At 41.5% G+C, this 16,610-nt stretch overlaps 1 protein-coding gene across 1 annotated transcript in view; it reads right to left on the bottom strand.

Moving 5' to 3' along the window:
• Positions 1-2,005: 2,005 nt before the first annotated feature.
• The window catches only part of si:dkeyp-14d3.1 (transmembrane protein 132C), a 121,022-nt gene continuing 106,417 nt past the window's right edge, over positions 2,006-16,610 (bottom strand). Inside the window, exons 7-9 of the mRNA XM_035658151.1 lie at positions 9,908-10,181; positions 6,968-7,159; positions 2,006-3,699 (exon numbers count right to left, since the gene is read on the bottom strand). Coding sequence (XP_035514044.1) covers positions 2,530-3,699; positions 6,968-7,159; positions 9,908-10,181 — 1,636 coding nt within the window. The 3' untranslated portion in view covers positions 2,006-2,529. The remainder of the gene's footprint in view (positions 3,700-6,967; positions 7,160-9,907; positions 10,182-16,610) is intronic.

Here is a 16,610-nt window from a genome sequence, read left to right as displayed (position 1 = left end):
GCAAGTGAACATTTTGTCCTCAAAGTTGATGTGTTAGAAGCAGGAAAAATGGGCAGCGTGAGGATTTGAGCGACTTTGACAAGGGCCACATTGTGATGGCTAGACGACTGGGTCAGAGGACCATCAGCCAGTTCATGGTACATTTAGCTCGATCCATGGGGTCCGCGTACCAATGTAGTTGCATCTATAACCGATTTCTGACTCGTATCGGTAAATCTTTACACCCCTACCATTTACAGCAGCTATATGCACTATTTTCCAAGCCAAGTTAACTAAATGCCTAAAAATCTATAAATCATTTGGGAAAAACAGTTGCCCAGGATATAAATCATCCTGTAGATACTGCGTCCGATTTTGTATCTAATTGATCAACAAATGTTGAGGATGACTAATTTCACATGTCAATGACATTATTATTTTTAAATTACATAGTAGGGCAGGAATTCGGCGTAAAACAACATCGCCTATCTAGAAACCTAGTTTTAATAAAAATTATACTAGAGTTCACTGAATGAATAATTAGCTTTTATGTCCATAGTCCATAGGCTAGTTAGCTAGCTAGCTAGCAAGCTTGCTCACTGATTTAAAGACAACACACACAACCCCCAGTAATAATGTTAGCAGACCTTTAGATGGCAATATGTCCCCAGTAAAAGAACTTGTGATAAGAGCGTAGAAGATTTGGGGCTTTTGAGATCACCATTCGTGGCTGTAGCCCAAGAACCCCCCCACCCCCTGTACATTTCCCAAAATGCCTAACTACTCCTGTAATTATCTTAATTCCTATCACAGAATCTTCTTCTTTCTTTCTATTTCATTAGTTTTTTTGTTGTGTTAATTCAGTGTCCTGGCTCAGAATGCAGTGGATCAATAGCAGCACCACAGAAAGAGGAAAAAGAATGAGTCCCAAAGCTGCTTGAGCTAATTAAATATAAGTAGAAAAGGCACTAAACTTTCATACAGGTGTCTGGAGGGGCTCCATTCAGTGCTGACTGTTGACATAACTAAGCTAATCGAAATGGCATCCCTAATTACACACAAGGTAGTGCTACCATTTGCTGAAGTATCTCACCTCCCCTCTTCCAAGCTAATATTGTGAGAGTTGCTGATTAACAATCTGATGCACGCTGCAGCAACAGTTAACATAATGTGAACATTTCTCTGCTTGATGGAAAATAATAACACAAAAAAACCCAATCAGCAAACACCACTGTGATGATAATAACGTTCACCGAGCAAAATGCAATTTTTCAGCCGACTGCCTTTGTTTAGGAAGTTTTCAGAGATGATTATTATTTGTGCAATTATCTGAATAATAAAAGATCCATTTCCAAAAAGAAAACATTTCCCACCTTGCCTGTAATTATCCCTCTTTGTATCCGCACGCTCCCCGAGAGACGGAGAGCAAATTTCATCCCAGTTTGTCCCTCAGTGTGCTTTTCCTGGAGGCTATGGGACCAGAGGTTAACGAGACCTTAATTGGCATTTTCTTCAAAGCACAAAAAACTTTAAACTGGGGGGGTGGCAGCAGGAAATGTCACATTACCATGTTGTCCTGCCATTTCATTTAAAAAGCCTCTTCACACGCTGGCCGTCATGTTAGCGGACTGTGTTCTAATAGATGAGGGGAGAGTATTAATGGCCACTGCCTCCCTCCACCAGCCAGCATTAAAGGGGAGCAGATTGTGTTGTGGCTTGTGGGTAAATTGCGTCTCATAAAATACTCTTGATACAAAGATGAATGTGTAATTGGCTCCCCTCCCTTAACCACATTCCTCTGCTAACCCTAGGACTTGAGAAGTGAATGGGCTTATGATGCTGCGGTCAATAAAAGCTAATACACGCTCTTGACATTGTTGTGTATTTCTTAAATGTTATGAAAATACAATATACAGAGCAACAATACAATGCTTTGGAGACTGTTCGGTATATACATAACAGGTCTTCTGCCGTGTTAAGGAGGATGACAATGAACCGGAAAGTTGTGCCTTTTTTTTTTTTTTTTCAACAACATGCAGAAATTTCTCTTGACTTTGCTTTGGCCTTTCCAGAACTCTTCCACAGAATACAGATCTGGCATAGGAAATTAATATATCCAAAATGTTACAAAACTTCCAAAACCATTTAATGTGCACACACATTCAGAACATCTATCTAGTCTGTTACTGTTCATTTTAAAATCTACATGTCGTCTGAATATCACAGGTCATAGTTTCTGCAGATCAGGCCTGGGATCAGTACTTGATTCTATCTAAACCCTGTAGTAATAAAATGATGATAAAAAGGTAATCATCTGATAAACAAATGAAAAAAAAGAACCACCTGACGTCACCGTTCAGTCTTCGTTAGTGATTCATCATCAGTCACTCGTGGAATCAAGACAATCCTCTTAAATTTAATGACCCTTTGGCAGTTTGGAGTGATTCTGAAGTCAATTTTCTCCTCTTTCATCCATTGAAGGTCCGGTTTCTGTCCGGACTTTCCTCTGAAAGGCATACGGGTGAGTTTGTTACAAGGGCACGCTGTACATTATGCCACCTCTTTTAAAGCACTGTCATTTAACCTTTCCATGTAATTGCGCAACTCCTTGGAGTCTCCCAGCTCCACGTCTTGACACACCCACTTAATGTCCTGGCTGTGGCTGCCGGTCAGTGTGTTAACAGTGGGGTAGCTACTGTCCGAGGGGATGGTGGTGAACGTGGTGAACTTGACCCGCTTCCTCTTTGTGGTGGGCGAGTCTCCTTTGCTGTCCTTGGCTATGCAACCTGTGTCTGCTGCCCGGTGCACTTGACCCTGCACGTTCTTCTGGGTCGAGCCTCCGTTGAGCAGGTGGCTGCCTTCCTCGAGCCCGCTGCTCGAGTCCATCATGGAGGTCTGCTCCTCTTGCTGAGGCGACAGGCTGATTTGGCTCTCCAGCAGCTCTGCCTCGTTCCCCAGCCACACCCAATCGTGGGCATGGTTCATGTTCTCCTGGCCTTCAATGGAGAGCTCCTTGTGGCGGTATTTCAGGGTATAGGAGATGCAGTTGATGAGAAAGACCAGGATGGCGAGGCAGAAGACCCCCAGCAGGGCGTACATGCCAATCTCCAGGTCTGTGAGCCCACGGGCTGTCTGAATGAGGTCGTCCTCCATATTGCGGCCACGGGGCAGGTCCACTTGTGCAGGGAAGTCAGCAAAGTCAATCGGCATGTTCTGGCTACTATCATCTGAGAGTTTATCCCCATTGGGTCTGCGCATTATGGCGCTTCTAGTGGTGGTGGCTCTCCTCAACACCCCGTCCTCCATGTCGGAGATGGAGCTGCCATAGTAGTGGGTGTCAAGGCCGGTTCTGTCCTGGGAGGGGGAGAGCCTGCCTCTGTTCTCCATATCGTCTCCATCGGGGCCATAGTCGCTGCTCCCTCCCCTTGAACTGTCACTATGACCAAACTTCACCCTGACGTTGCAGTTCCCCGCTGCCAGGATGCTGCGGCGCTTGAACTTCTGGCAGACCTCACAAACAGTCATTTCCACTCTGACCAGTAGGCCTTGGCCCTCTGCCTCCGTCACAATGACAGGCCATTTCCAAGAGGGGTTTTGCTGCACTGTCACTACTTCCTCATCTAGGGAGGTGGCTGTCAGGATGAAAAAGTCAGGATTGTACAGGTCTAGAGGAGCCACAGAGCCGTCGCTGAACTGTAGCCAGGCGCTGATCAAGGCCTCCTGTGGAAACACACACACACACACACACACACAATATACAAAGAGAAAGAGAGAAAAAAAATCATCAGTCTTTACACTTAAAGTGTAAAAATACAGAATCTAGCCTCATTTCGTGGAAACAGACTGGAACAGAAAAAATAGCTCTTAAATTATAAGGGTAGTTTCTGGTTGCTTAGTAGTGGCATGCATCAGATGTTGTTTAGGTACTCTGTAATATCTCATCACTTGTTGCCACTGGAGTGTAGGAAATTGGTGAAAATTAGACATTCAGTGATTATTTACATTTAAAGGACCAGTGTGCAGGATTTAATGGCATCTAGCAGTGTAGTTGCAGATTACAAGTGAGGTAAAAAAAGCAAACATCCCTATCTAGAATCAATGTCAGGTTTGTCCTTTCTGGGCTACTGTAGGAACATGGCAGTTCAACATCTATAGAAGTGGACCCGCTCACTTTGTAGATAAAAACAGCTCACTGTGAAGTAACAAACACACAATGATTCTCATTTTCAGGTGATTATTAACTATTATTATTAACTATTATAACTATTATGAACTAATGAAAAAATATCTATGAACATTATATTCCATTTTTGCTGATAGATCGCCCTAAATATTACACACTGGACCTTTAAGGCATCATCAAAGTCATTAGGATTCATCCTCTGGGAATCATCAATGTCTGTACCAAATTTAATGCCAATCTGTCCAGTAGGTGTTGAGATATTATTTTACTGGATAAGTGAAGATCACCAATTTCAGCAGGTTTGATCCTCTGTGGACTACGAATATCTGTACCAAGTTTAGATAGATTCAGATAGATTCATGACAATCCAAGCCACTATACCCAGTTCTTTGCAACAGTTCTTATTATTAGGTAATTAAACACTAATGAAAACATATCAACGAATATTATTGGACCTTTAAAATTCCTTTTGTCAGTACACCACATAAACTTACAGTAGTCTATATATGGAGCTTCTAAGTAAGTAAGTATGTCGTGCAGTTCTGCTAACTCAGCGGCTACTCTCTTTAAGCTAAGGGGGATACAGATTAAAAGATAGGCGGAGAAGATCAAACAGTAACATTAAACATTGTTCATGCGAATGGGGATTTGCCATACATAGGCATCTTGAGGCCTTCTCTTACTGCAATTTCACAATTTCCCTTTTAATGTTGTGGAAGGACAAATCCCCAAAGGCGCACCAGTAGATCCCCACAGTGGTCTGTCAATGCTCCCTAATTACTGGCACCATAGGACTTACTGTGCAGTGCTGCCGGCTTATCTTCACACTTTGCATGTGGAGATAGAGCAGATAAATGGCCTTCCCATCCTTCCTCACAGGGAGGAAGAGGAATGTAAAGGAATGGCGCAGAAAATGTGTGAGAGGGCGTGATGGGCAGATCAAAGAGGCCACAATGAGAGTAGCCACGGAAAACGAGAAAGGGAAGCGAAATATTGGATGGTCTGTAAGTCACATTTTGGTACAGAAGCTGTGGTGTTGCTTTTGCATGTTCTGAGTTTAAGCTCCCGTTTCTATTAACTGCCCAAGGAAACACATTCTGTCACACTCTGGCTTTCAAGCCTTGGAGTTAAGAGGGTTAGGGATGGTGTGGAACAAACAAATAGACACGTGTACACGAGCGCATGCACGCTCACGGCTTTCTTTGATTGTAAAATTGCTCATTCAAGGACCCTGATAGTGTGAAATGGAATCTGGAAGCAAGTCTTTTGTTTTGGAAAGCACAGTAATCAGTAAAGAGGCAGCAGAATGCACATTTTTGGCTTCAGTAGATATACAACATTTTGTCTTCCATCAAATGGCTATCAAACCACTGAAGAATAATTTAATATGGTAGGAGGTAATAATTACTGTTGTAAAACGAATTAACAACATTCTCTGCCTTAATTAGACCTGGCTAAATAGCATTCGCAAATAATTACTGGTCTTTGTTTTTAATCTATTGGATCATAATCACCATCATTTTTGTAAGGGAGCCTTTGTATGTGGTGGCTAAGAGAGACGTGAACCAATGTGCCATAAACCAAAGCTCAATTCTCGCTTAATGTTTATGTCAAATGTTATTTTTCTTCTATATAAGGCTACAATTAACAATTAACCTAATTAACTTGCTGATTATCTTCTTAATGACTGGATTCATTGTTTTCTTAATTTCCTGCAGCCCAAGGTCAGGAGAACGTGATCTAAATGCTTGTTTTATTTGACCAAAAAAACATAAAGTATTCAGTTTAATATCTGATATGCAGCAAATCATCACATTTGAGAAGATGGAACCAGCCAATTTTAAAAATTATGCTTTAAAAATGACTAAATCAATTATCAGTAATTTTCTTTCAATCAATTAAGCTGCAGTAGGTTTTTTTTTTTTTTATAAAATTGTCATATTTGCTGAAATCTTCACTGTGTCTTGTTCTGTGAAAACATCAGGTTCCTCTAGTGCTCCTAATGGCATTTTCAAGAATCCACCAGGCCTGGACGCAAACAACCAATCAGAGCCGACAATATAAAGACAGTTTGGGTTGGAGGCTTGAAGATGGTTGACTGCTGAATCTCATTCCCAAAGCATCTGTGTTTGATGTCCTGGGAATGAAACTCAACAATCGACTATCTTTCTTGGCTCTGATTGGTTGCTTTTGTTCAGGGCCAGCGGACCTGATTTTTTTCACAGATTACCTGCCTCATGCACTACTGTCAGGATATAGTGAAGGTTTCAGCAAATATGACAAACAATTATTTTTATAAAAATTGCCTACTGCGGCTTTAAACGATAAATCAACTAATCATTGCAGCTCTACTTATATATACTACAGTGGAGGTTTTCTAAGTGGGAGTCGGGCCTTTCCAGGGGGGCTCCAAACTGTTTCAGGGGAGGCTCAGTGAATAGAAGTGAAAAAATAAGGAAAAGGAGATCACACAGAATAGCCCATATGTGTTAAAGAGAGTTCAGAGATACAGTAGTTTTGGGGAATTTTCCCAGAGTCCGAAACTAATAAATGCCTTAGGAGAGACCTTTTTAATGTACTTGGTGTTGTCCGGAGTTGTTTAAAACAGCAATACTAGGATCTGAGCTCAATTGTTGAGTGTCTATTGGGTCAAATAATGTAACCATGATCCCATAAGCATCCAGGAACTGAGCAAAACTAAGCAAGTAAACTAAAGAAGGTAAGTTGGTCCCTGTTCCCAAGCGTTGCCTGAGGGGAAGCTTACAGTCTCAGGCTTTAAAAACCCTTGTATTACAGTATCCTAACCTGTTTGGGGCTATGCAGAACCTCCTGTGTGGTCGTGGTAGCCAGGATGGCTCTGTTGCTTCCTGGACTGAGCTGCAGGCTCATAGCGAGGCCGGTCACCAGCTGGACCCCCAGCTCTGTGATGGTCACCTTGTCATCCACCACTGTAACAGTCTTCTCTGCCAGGATTGAGTCTGACAAAGGAGACAACACCTAGGAGGTGAGACACAGTAAAGGAAGAGATTACAGACTACAACTGCGACATTAAAGGAATTTTAACAGGAAAAGATGAAGAATCGGATTTTCTTCCACATTATAACCTTTGACATTCTGGTATGATCAATTACAGCTGTGCTACTCTACAATAGTTACTCAACCTATTGTTTAGCCTGTTCATGAAAGCTTTTTCATTTCCTGCTCTAAACACCGAAGGTTGTGAAGGTCTTTCCTAGGAGAAATCAGCAGCGACAGCAACCACTGCTGAACAGAGACAAAGAGCACTACCTATATAAACTTCATCAACAGAAAATCCAAGAAGAAATAAGTACCCACTGGTCACACCGCTTGATTGACAAGTGATTCCCGGCAAGTGGAATGCAAAAGCATCCCATCAATAAGCACTTAGCAGTGAAGATGTCAACGACGAGAAAAAAAGCGGATTACCACGAGTTATAGGTGATTCAAGAAAACGTCTTTCCAAATGTTTCATCCAGCATAAAACGCTCACAAGCCCCTACGCAATATGCAAAACGATACACAGAACCTACTTTTTATTTTATCTCTTTACTCAGGCTGTGTAGATCAAACAACAACTCGACTTGGCTGCCATCCAACCGATACCTCCTGTAGGTAAGAAGAATCTATTCCCTTTGATTAATGCTGGTAATCCAGAGGAAAGGGACACTTTAACCCCATAACAGAAGCAGGAAATCTAACAATATTTATGATGAATGCTGTGTGACTTTCTTTGCATGCATATCTTTAGAAAACCTCATGCATCAGCCTGCACGGCACAAGTAGTCACCGCTGTCAGACCCTCTCCCTCGTCATGTCTCACACTTCGTGCTTGTTTTGTGAGAGCGGTGATGTTTTTTGCGAAGCACGCAGACAGACAGATGAGACCTCAACGCCAGGGAACGGATCCCACTCACACAGATGTCATTAGGAGTCTGATATTCATCCAGTTAGCCTGAAGAGCCTGACAAACCAAAGGGCCGAGGGGGAGGACGCACTCACTGCTGAGAGGCTGCAGCACCAGAAAGCACCTGTCTGCACTAGACAAAAGGAGGTACTAGTCAAACCATAGCAGCAACAGTGGCATCTGTCATTGTCCCTGCAGTATATCATTCTAACATGTATTTCCGTTGACAGAATAATGTACAATAGTAAAGTACAGTAAAGTGTAGCCTTGGAGCAGGTGCTTCCATACATAAAAAAAAATTAAATTAAACAATTAAAGAAAAGATAAAAGATCTAACAGACCTTTGCCAAGATCATTGGCAGCCTCTACTGCTCTCTGAATGGCATTTTACTTTATCATTTTTACTTCGTCATCAGATTTTGGGAAAAATATGCACAATAACTTTTCATCAAAAGATAGGAAACGTGTCTTCCAACACAAATATGACTGAAGCTTCAAGAGATTCTCACAATGGCAGATGGCAGAATGACTGAATGCTTATTCACTGATGGGGAGAAGGAGGAGGACAAGTAGCTAGACCCTCTTTGAGACAGGAAGCATCAGGGTTCATGGAAAATATGGTCTTAATTTGGGAAATGACTAGCCCTCTGTAGCATTCAACATGCCACTAGCATGAAACAGTTACCAACTGTGGTCGTTTAGGCCTGCCTATTTAGGAACCACTGCTGGGTTCAAGAATAGTTCAAGTTTATCACAATTTTAAACAATTTCTGTCTAATATTTTTAGTTTTAGCCATCATTTCTATCAATTGTGATAACATTTCACTCACTGTAAACAATGGGGCAGGAAACAAGAGATAATAGACACTTTTCATAGCAGCCATTTTGCCAAATAATAGGGTAAACACAAGTGTTACCAACGATACTAATTGAGGTTTTGAGCCATTCAGGTCAAACTGAGTCAGGGTGCTGATATTGTACATGTTGGCTAACTGGAACACTAAATGGAGCAGAGCCTTAATTCGTGTTTACCCTACTATTTCATGTCAAAATAGCTGCTGTGAAAGATTTTTATCAGACAGGTTGTAAACAGCCGGATTCTTTGAACCAGTGTGTTTGGAGTGTTTGAATGTAAGAGCAAGTTGACCCAGGACTCGGTCTGTAAACTGTAATAGATGTTTGCATGGACGGTTTAGGTACATTTAGTCTTGGATTTCTCCTCCAAATAGTCTTGGCTAACCTGAGGGTATGTTTACAACGTCTCTGATTGAGTGACTGCTGTATTTCGTGTTGCGCCAACTTCATTCAGCACTTGACTTGAGTGAATAAAATTTTATTATAACTGTAGTAGAAATTTATTGGACATAAAGGGATTTTTAATTTATGCATTGACATGGTAGTTAACCTGAAAGGCCTCTTCGGAGTCCTTCATACTTGGCATAGTTTATGATAGGACGCTTTGGGTGTCCGGAGGTTAAGATTAGATGCAGACCTAGATGTTCCAGACTCCCCTGATCATACCTAATGAGAAATGACATTGTCCAGGAGTTAATCACTTTGTTTTGCCTCCTCCCAGGTGCCTGATATAAGTGATTATATATAATGAGGGACATAGGTAATAAGCTGAGCGAATCTAATGTTAGTTTGCTACTCTTGTTACTCTGGTATTTGTGTCCATGTATGCATGCAGTACCAAAACACAGCTTTTTCTGCATCAATAACTAATAGAAACAATGGCCAAAACTACCATAATAAGATTGTAGCACTAGGAATCAGTCTATCACACTTCAGTGCCCCTCTCAAGCTAACACATGACCTACCTGGATAGTTGTCATCCCCATGTCAAGTCCCACTAGTATCCTCCTGTCCAGCAGCTGTGCAATCTGGGGGTCCTCTACCTTCAGGAAGTCCCACACCAGCTCTGTGATTTCCACCTGCCAATCAGTGCCCAGCATGAAGTTGGTCTGACCTCGAGGATCAGCCGACTCAGCTACAAAATGGGTCAGGACTCTGACCATGGCATGCTGGTACTGCAGAGTGCAGCTTCGTCCTCGTCTGTCTTCATCGTCCTCGTCCTCGCTGTCTCGTGCGGACCTGGGAAAGAAAAAAACACAAAACCTTGATGTGCAAACTGGCAGCAACTTGAATCTTTTTTTTAGCCATGCTTGCAGCTTGGATCTGGGGAGGGAAATGTTAGTGGATCGACGGTTTTGGTCCAGACTGAAATGTCTCAACTTACTACACAGGATGGATTGCCATGAAATTTGGTACAGGCATTCATGGTCACCGGAGGAAGAACCCTATTCACTTTTGGTGATCTTTTAGCGCCACCATGAGGCTGGCATACATGATTTTGAGTGAAATGTCTTGTCAACTTCAGAACTGTGAAGTCTGCGAGTCATATTTCTGCATCATGATGTGGTTGAATATTATTTCTGGCCTACATGATTCAAGTAATGTTTTAATAAAATAATTGTTTTCCACATTCATAATAAGTTATTTTAGTTTTTTTGTGGAACTGGAAAAACTACAATGTCACATCCGTATTGCAATGAATCGTGGGTACCGTAAAATTTGCCAAACCTGCCTATATTTGGAACAGGCCTCTATATGGCCTCTATAAGGCCTTTAAATTCCTTTTACTGGGAATAATATCATATTGTTTATTTGAGAATTACTTCTATCGAATAACATACTAATTACGAATCATTAATTTCATCATTTGATACTTTGGTGTTCATGGTTTCCATAAAATTAACCGAACGATTGAATTGTGGAAAGTCTAACTGATGTAACGATGTTTCAAATCAGTGATGTCTGGTGAAGTTTACACCCTAAGCAGAAAGTCCTCTTGATTCCCCTTGTGCACTGGCTGAATTGTGGGTTCTGACAGCCCTCAGCACGCGCAGTCTTCCCGGGAACACTCACACAAAATCCTTAAGTCTGCAAGAGTGGTGAAGTCCGGATATTGGTGTATGGATGAGCTTAGAATCATCGTGAGCACTTTGGATAGGAAGTGCTGTATCGCTCCTGATGAGCAGGTTGGCACCCTGAATGGCACCCTCTGCCATCAGTGTATGGATGTGTGTGTGTCAATGGGTGAGTGTGACAAGTGTTATAAAACGCTTTAAACGGTGGGTATGCCAGAAAAGCACTGTATAAATATATAAGTCGATTTACCATTTACATATGTCAAAGCTATATTACCTTAAATAACTTGATTGTTATGTTTGTGTTTTCTAAATATATTCCTTATAGATGAGAAAACATCCGCTCTGGACGTTGCATTGATGTGTGGTTTGTGGTATTTTCAGCATCGTTTTAATTAAACTGATCTCTGTCAAACGTCCACACACACACACACACACACACACACACAGTGTAACTCAGGAGTGTTTACCCAACAAAGCTCAAGCAATGATGCAGTGTTGTTGATTCGACCACTAAAAGAGGATCAATCCAGCGTATAGCTATCATTTTTCTTTCTCAGTGACTCTCCTTCACCATTTTGGATTGTGAATGTGCACACACCTCCTTACTGCTTTACTTAATAGCCTCCCTGATTGCTCTGTTGCTAGCAAATCTAATTTTATTACTTTAGGCAACAAATCAGCCAACAGAGGCTCAGCTCTTTCTCAGCAGGAAAATTGCTTTGAGTATGACAAAATAGGTTTAAATGGTTACAATACAGCTGCAATATCATTAGATTTTGCCCATAACTGTTTTTTTTTCATTCTGCTTCAACAAACAAGTTTACAAAAACAACAGATAAAGCACCCTGAGATGTTGAGAAAGCAATGTTTGGATGGTTGATCTGGGAGAATAAATGCTTTTACAGCTCTTCAGTCTTACACTGGGGCACAGTTGGGACACTTGCAACAGGAAAGTGCTTCGTCAACAAAACTACTAATCATATACTGAACTGTAGACTTACACCCGCCTTTCCGTCTAATCATCGACATTTGTTCCTCTGTCTCTCTCACACACATACACGCACTAGCAAAGGTTGCTGACATGATAGATGGGAGAAGTAAATAAATTAATCTCTTAAACTGTTTTTCTTGTGATTATCCGCTCCGCTTGTCTCTTTCTGCCTGAATCCCCTGAGAAATCTGACTGCATGCGAAGCCATGGGAATAAAGATGTTAGCTGCACACTCCAGAGAAAAGCCAAGAGTACAGTGAGATCTGGAGTTAAAGGCTTAAAACCTTCGCTGGCAGGAGCGATTTCACATGCAACTGAATGACAGACATTCACAGGAGAAGTTTTTCTACTGTGGTTATTGTCGCATCACTGAAAGAAAATCTTTGGATTCCAGATTCAAGGTTCAAAAGCAAAAAGGGATACAGCAAAATGACAACATCCTAAATTCAAACCCCACTTTTGTCTGAACCGTGGTCAGCAAGTACAGATTAAACTAATAAACTATTTTACTTTCTCTCTACTGTCATCTCTAAAGCCCCTCAAATCGTTTCTCATAAATTAATTGATCATGACTGAATAAGCAACAGTCAGAGTTAAAATAGAGTTGAACCCACAAAAACACAGATAATCAGCTTCCTCAGGACATGGTGTGATTTGATTGGCAGCGACCAAAGAACCCCAGCCTGGCATCGCCAGACTCATTCGCAAATACAAATTAGTCTGGAACCTCTCAGTTCATTTTGGATTTGCAAAGGCGTTATCAAAGGGAGCAGACAAAACTGCCTCTGGAAGCAATGACCTATAGCCAATCAGAGCAACAGAACTTTGACGTAGCAGACTGCTTCCTCAGTTTTTATTTATTTGACTGTTTTGGACTATTGCATTATGTAAGCTCATGTTTCACCACCATCTTTGCAATAAATCATTCGGACTGCTGTTCTGCTAGTCTGCATTTGGGTTCAAATCCTTGTGTTTCACGACTCAGTTTGTGGTGCTTAGTCAGTCTTCAAACAGAAAGAAAATGGCGGGCTGGTCACAAACTTTCTCAAATGACAGCTAAACAGTAAACTAAAACGTTTCTGAAAACATCTGAGGTGAGGAATAGCCCTGCATTGGCTATTGACATAATCTTGATCCATATTTGATCAGTGCTGCCTAGTTTGACTTGAGTTTCATGAGCCTGGACGGACCTGCAGACGGGATGTAATGGGATGGACCTACAATCAATCAGAGCAGGAAAATGTGTGACATGACTTTTCAGGGAAGTAAACAGTTGTGACTGGCCCGACCGGATCTGAGGCTGGTGGAATTGAGTTTGAATGGAAGGATGTATCTGTTAGAGCAAATGAAATATCATGAGCTCGGCGCATTCGTCTGGTTGACATTACCTTTTTCTAACTACAGAAAGCTTTATGAAAAAGGACATGGTCAAATCCATTGTCTTTTTGGGAGCAGACTACAGGAAGGGGAAATGTATGGATATCAGTCTTATCGCAATACCAGACCTGGATGGTTTGTAGTGGTTTGTAAAGTTTAATTTATAACATTATTCTTACGCTTGTAACACGCGATTAAAATGAGATTCACTTGTGCCTCAACAGGCCCTATATGACACATTTAATGCATATTCATGAATGCTAACACGTAATTTTCCCTACAGATGTGGAACACTGCACCAAATTCCCCGGCAAGAACTGAGTTATTTGAGCTCCTCTGGTAAATAATGTTTTTAGTTTTATTAAAAGCATGGAGCTCCCTCCTTGCGTTAGCTTAGTCCACCTTGGTTAATTAAAGGCCAACCTTCGAATTCACATATAAACAAAGGAACTACTGGCTGCATAATATGTAGCTCTTCCAACGGACTAACAAGGTTTGTGATTTCATGAATTTGTGATCAAACATTAATTTTTCTTCTACATTTCTGTTCTCTGTTGTGTCAACACTCACTCTCCACTCATTTACATGTTACATGCAGAGGAGAAAACCACCTGCCAATGATTTTACTCACCATCTTCCAATTCATTCCAATGGCAGTAATTGAAAGTTTCTCACTGCTGATTGCTTTGGTTAAATCCTTTTGAATCATATTGTGTTTTGAGAGTAAACAGAGTTTGTTGTTTGACATTCACGGCTAGAGCAGTAGGCACTGACATATCGACTGAATCAGCATTTAAACAGTATATTTATAAAGACATTTATACATACAGGTATTAGTCAGGTGTAATGGATTCGGGAGTAAACAAGCTGATAGTGAAGTCCAACCTTTTTTGCTCTAGTATAAATCTGATATGCCAGTGCTTATGCAGTCATCTCAAAATCTAATCTAAGGTTAATCTAATAAACAAATCACACCGAGCGCCGAGAACAACCTGCTTCACAAAGCAATTCTTCTTTCCGCTTCATTCACTTTCAAGCCCAGTTCTGACTTCAGAGGAGATGCTGCATATTAATGCGTGTGTCATGCTTATTTTTGTTGTGCCCCATGGATCGTGTGCTGTATTTGTTTTGGCATCTTGCTGCATTTCATTTTCTGCTACAATAACATGACGAAGGTCATTTGGACAGAAATAGGCAGTGCCGCTTCTATATATACAGAAGCAGCTCTATCTGACAATGCTTGATTGTTTTTTATTGTTTAAATCTTGGAGGGAATTCAAGTACAGATGCTTGTTTTACAGTAGAAAGAGAACACTCCGTACACACAGTTTAAGACAGCTGAGTATAAAAACAACATTAAAAATTGAGTAATAAAAGGTAACTGCGAGAGAAAACACTATAAAACAAGGAGGGAAATAGGAATCTCAATATATATATCTTGAAAGACGTGTTAAAGGAGTGGCACATGCCTGAGTGCTACGCCTACACTTAGGTTTGCTGTCTGCTAAGGCTTATCTTGTCCCTGTTTTGACAGGGCTTAGGGAGGGAAGAGGTGAGCCATACAGGCAGTGTCAGTCAAAAACTATGTGAGGAGTTCTTTTGCAACTATTCCACTTACAGGCCTGCTGTCTCTTTATTTCTCATTTCTCTCCCTCCCCCCAAATGCCACAACTTGCCAGCCTGGCTGACAGAGGAAGGTCCTGCCACTTGTTCCTTGTGGGCTTATGGACAGTGGACCGATGCCCATTCTCACCAACAGGCGTCGTGCTACTTTGCAAGGTCATGCCTGTTATCCCCTGATAAACAAAGACGGGTGGAAGACGGGGAGAAACAAAGCTCTGTGCAGCCCATCAGCGGTGGTGCTGGCGTCAACAATGACAACACAACTCGGCTGTCCCCGCTGATAAAGGCATACCAGCAGCTGGGAAAGCAACATCCTCGACACGCCATGGCATTAGTCGAACGCTGTACCTCTGTCACTCAAAATAAGAGGGGAGCAGGGATAATTAGAGTAGCCACACTGGTGCGTGGGACGACTCCAAGTCCAAGTCCAAGCTCAACGCTGTCCCAGAAGTAATTACTGCAGGTAGGCTGATAGCTGCTCCGTCAATTGATGGATTTCAACAGTTGCAGAATAGCACTACACAGGGACACTGGCAGAGGTGCTGCTAGTGATTAGGCCCCAGGGGAGAGGTCTGACCTCTAGACAGCTCTAATAATGTTCTGTCCTACTGACGACTAAGAGGTGCAATGGCAGGCCACCTTAATGACAAGCTGTATTGCACAGGTCAGCCATTTTGTTATCAGCCAAGAACTGTCAGTGGGACTGAAGTCAGGAAGAGACAGGTGGAGGGGTGTTCAATCACACATCTCATCATTATCTCATCTAAAGTTGCCGTGATTGAAATCGAATACATCACCTGGAATAAAGGGTATACGTCAAACCAAGCTAGGGCTTCTGCAAAAGTGGACAAAAATACTCTGATTATGAGTATTTATGTGATGCCAACAAGAAAATCTAAAAGAACAACACTATTGTTAGAGAATCAAAAAAAGTGCATTCATAAATAAAACTTGCATTGACACTGATGCTGTTACATTGGATAAGTGTGAAAATGAGCCCTCCGCAGTTAGTTGAACGTAACTAGCAGACTGAGCCAACTCATATTCCATCCAACTAGCCAGACAAATGCCTTCCAATTTACTTCTTTACTGTAAATAAACATAGGAAACCATCTGTTTTTCTTTATTTCTATGTCTCCCACCTGACATATCCAGAGATAATAAGAGCTTTATTTACATAACGCTTTACATAACGACTTATAAAGCACTTTTTCTACAATTAAAAAGACATTAAGCAACAATTAATAAGATATTGTAATAAAATGAGTTGACAGATAATAAATCAATTAAAAGTGAGTCTAAAATAGTCAGTTTTAAGTGACCTAAGACAATGTGTTAGCTTTCCTGACCTTCCTCCAGCAGGTTATTTCAACAACTGAGGGGCCTGAACAGAAAAGGCCCAGCCACCTTTTGTTTTAAGGTTTGACCAAGGAATGGCCAAGAAGGACCAATCAGAGGATCTCAGGTTGCATTTCGGCTCGTACGAGGTCTCCAGATATATTCTGGAGTCAACCCTTCTAAAACAGGCTTGGAGCCAAATTAAGTGATTTTGAAACTGATGAGATGTGCTTCATCTTGTAAAGGTCCAGTGTGTAACAT

This window comes from Morone saxatilis, unplaced genomic scaffold, assembly GCF_004916995.1.
Source record: "Morone saxatilis isolate NCDOM2014 unplaced genomic scaffold, NCSU_SB_2.0 Contig16, whole genome shotgun sequence".
NCBI classification, from domain to species: Eukaryota; Metazoa; Chordata; class Actinopteri; family Moronidae; genus Morone; species Morone saxatilis.
Note: the sequence above shows the minus strand (reverse complement) of the source record. Positions and strands in the feature narration are given on the sequence as shown.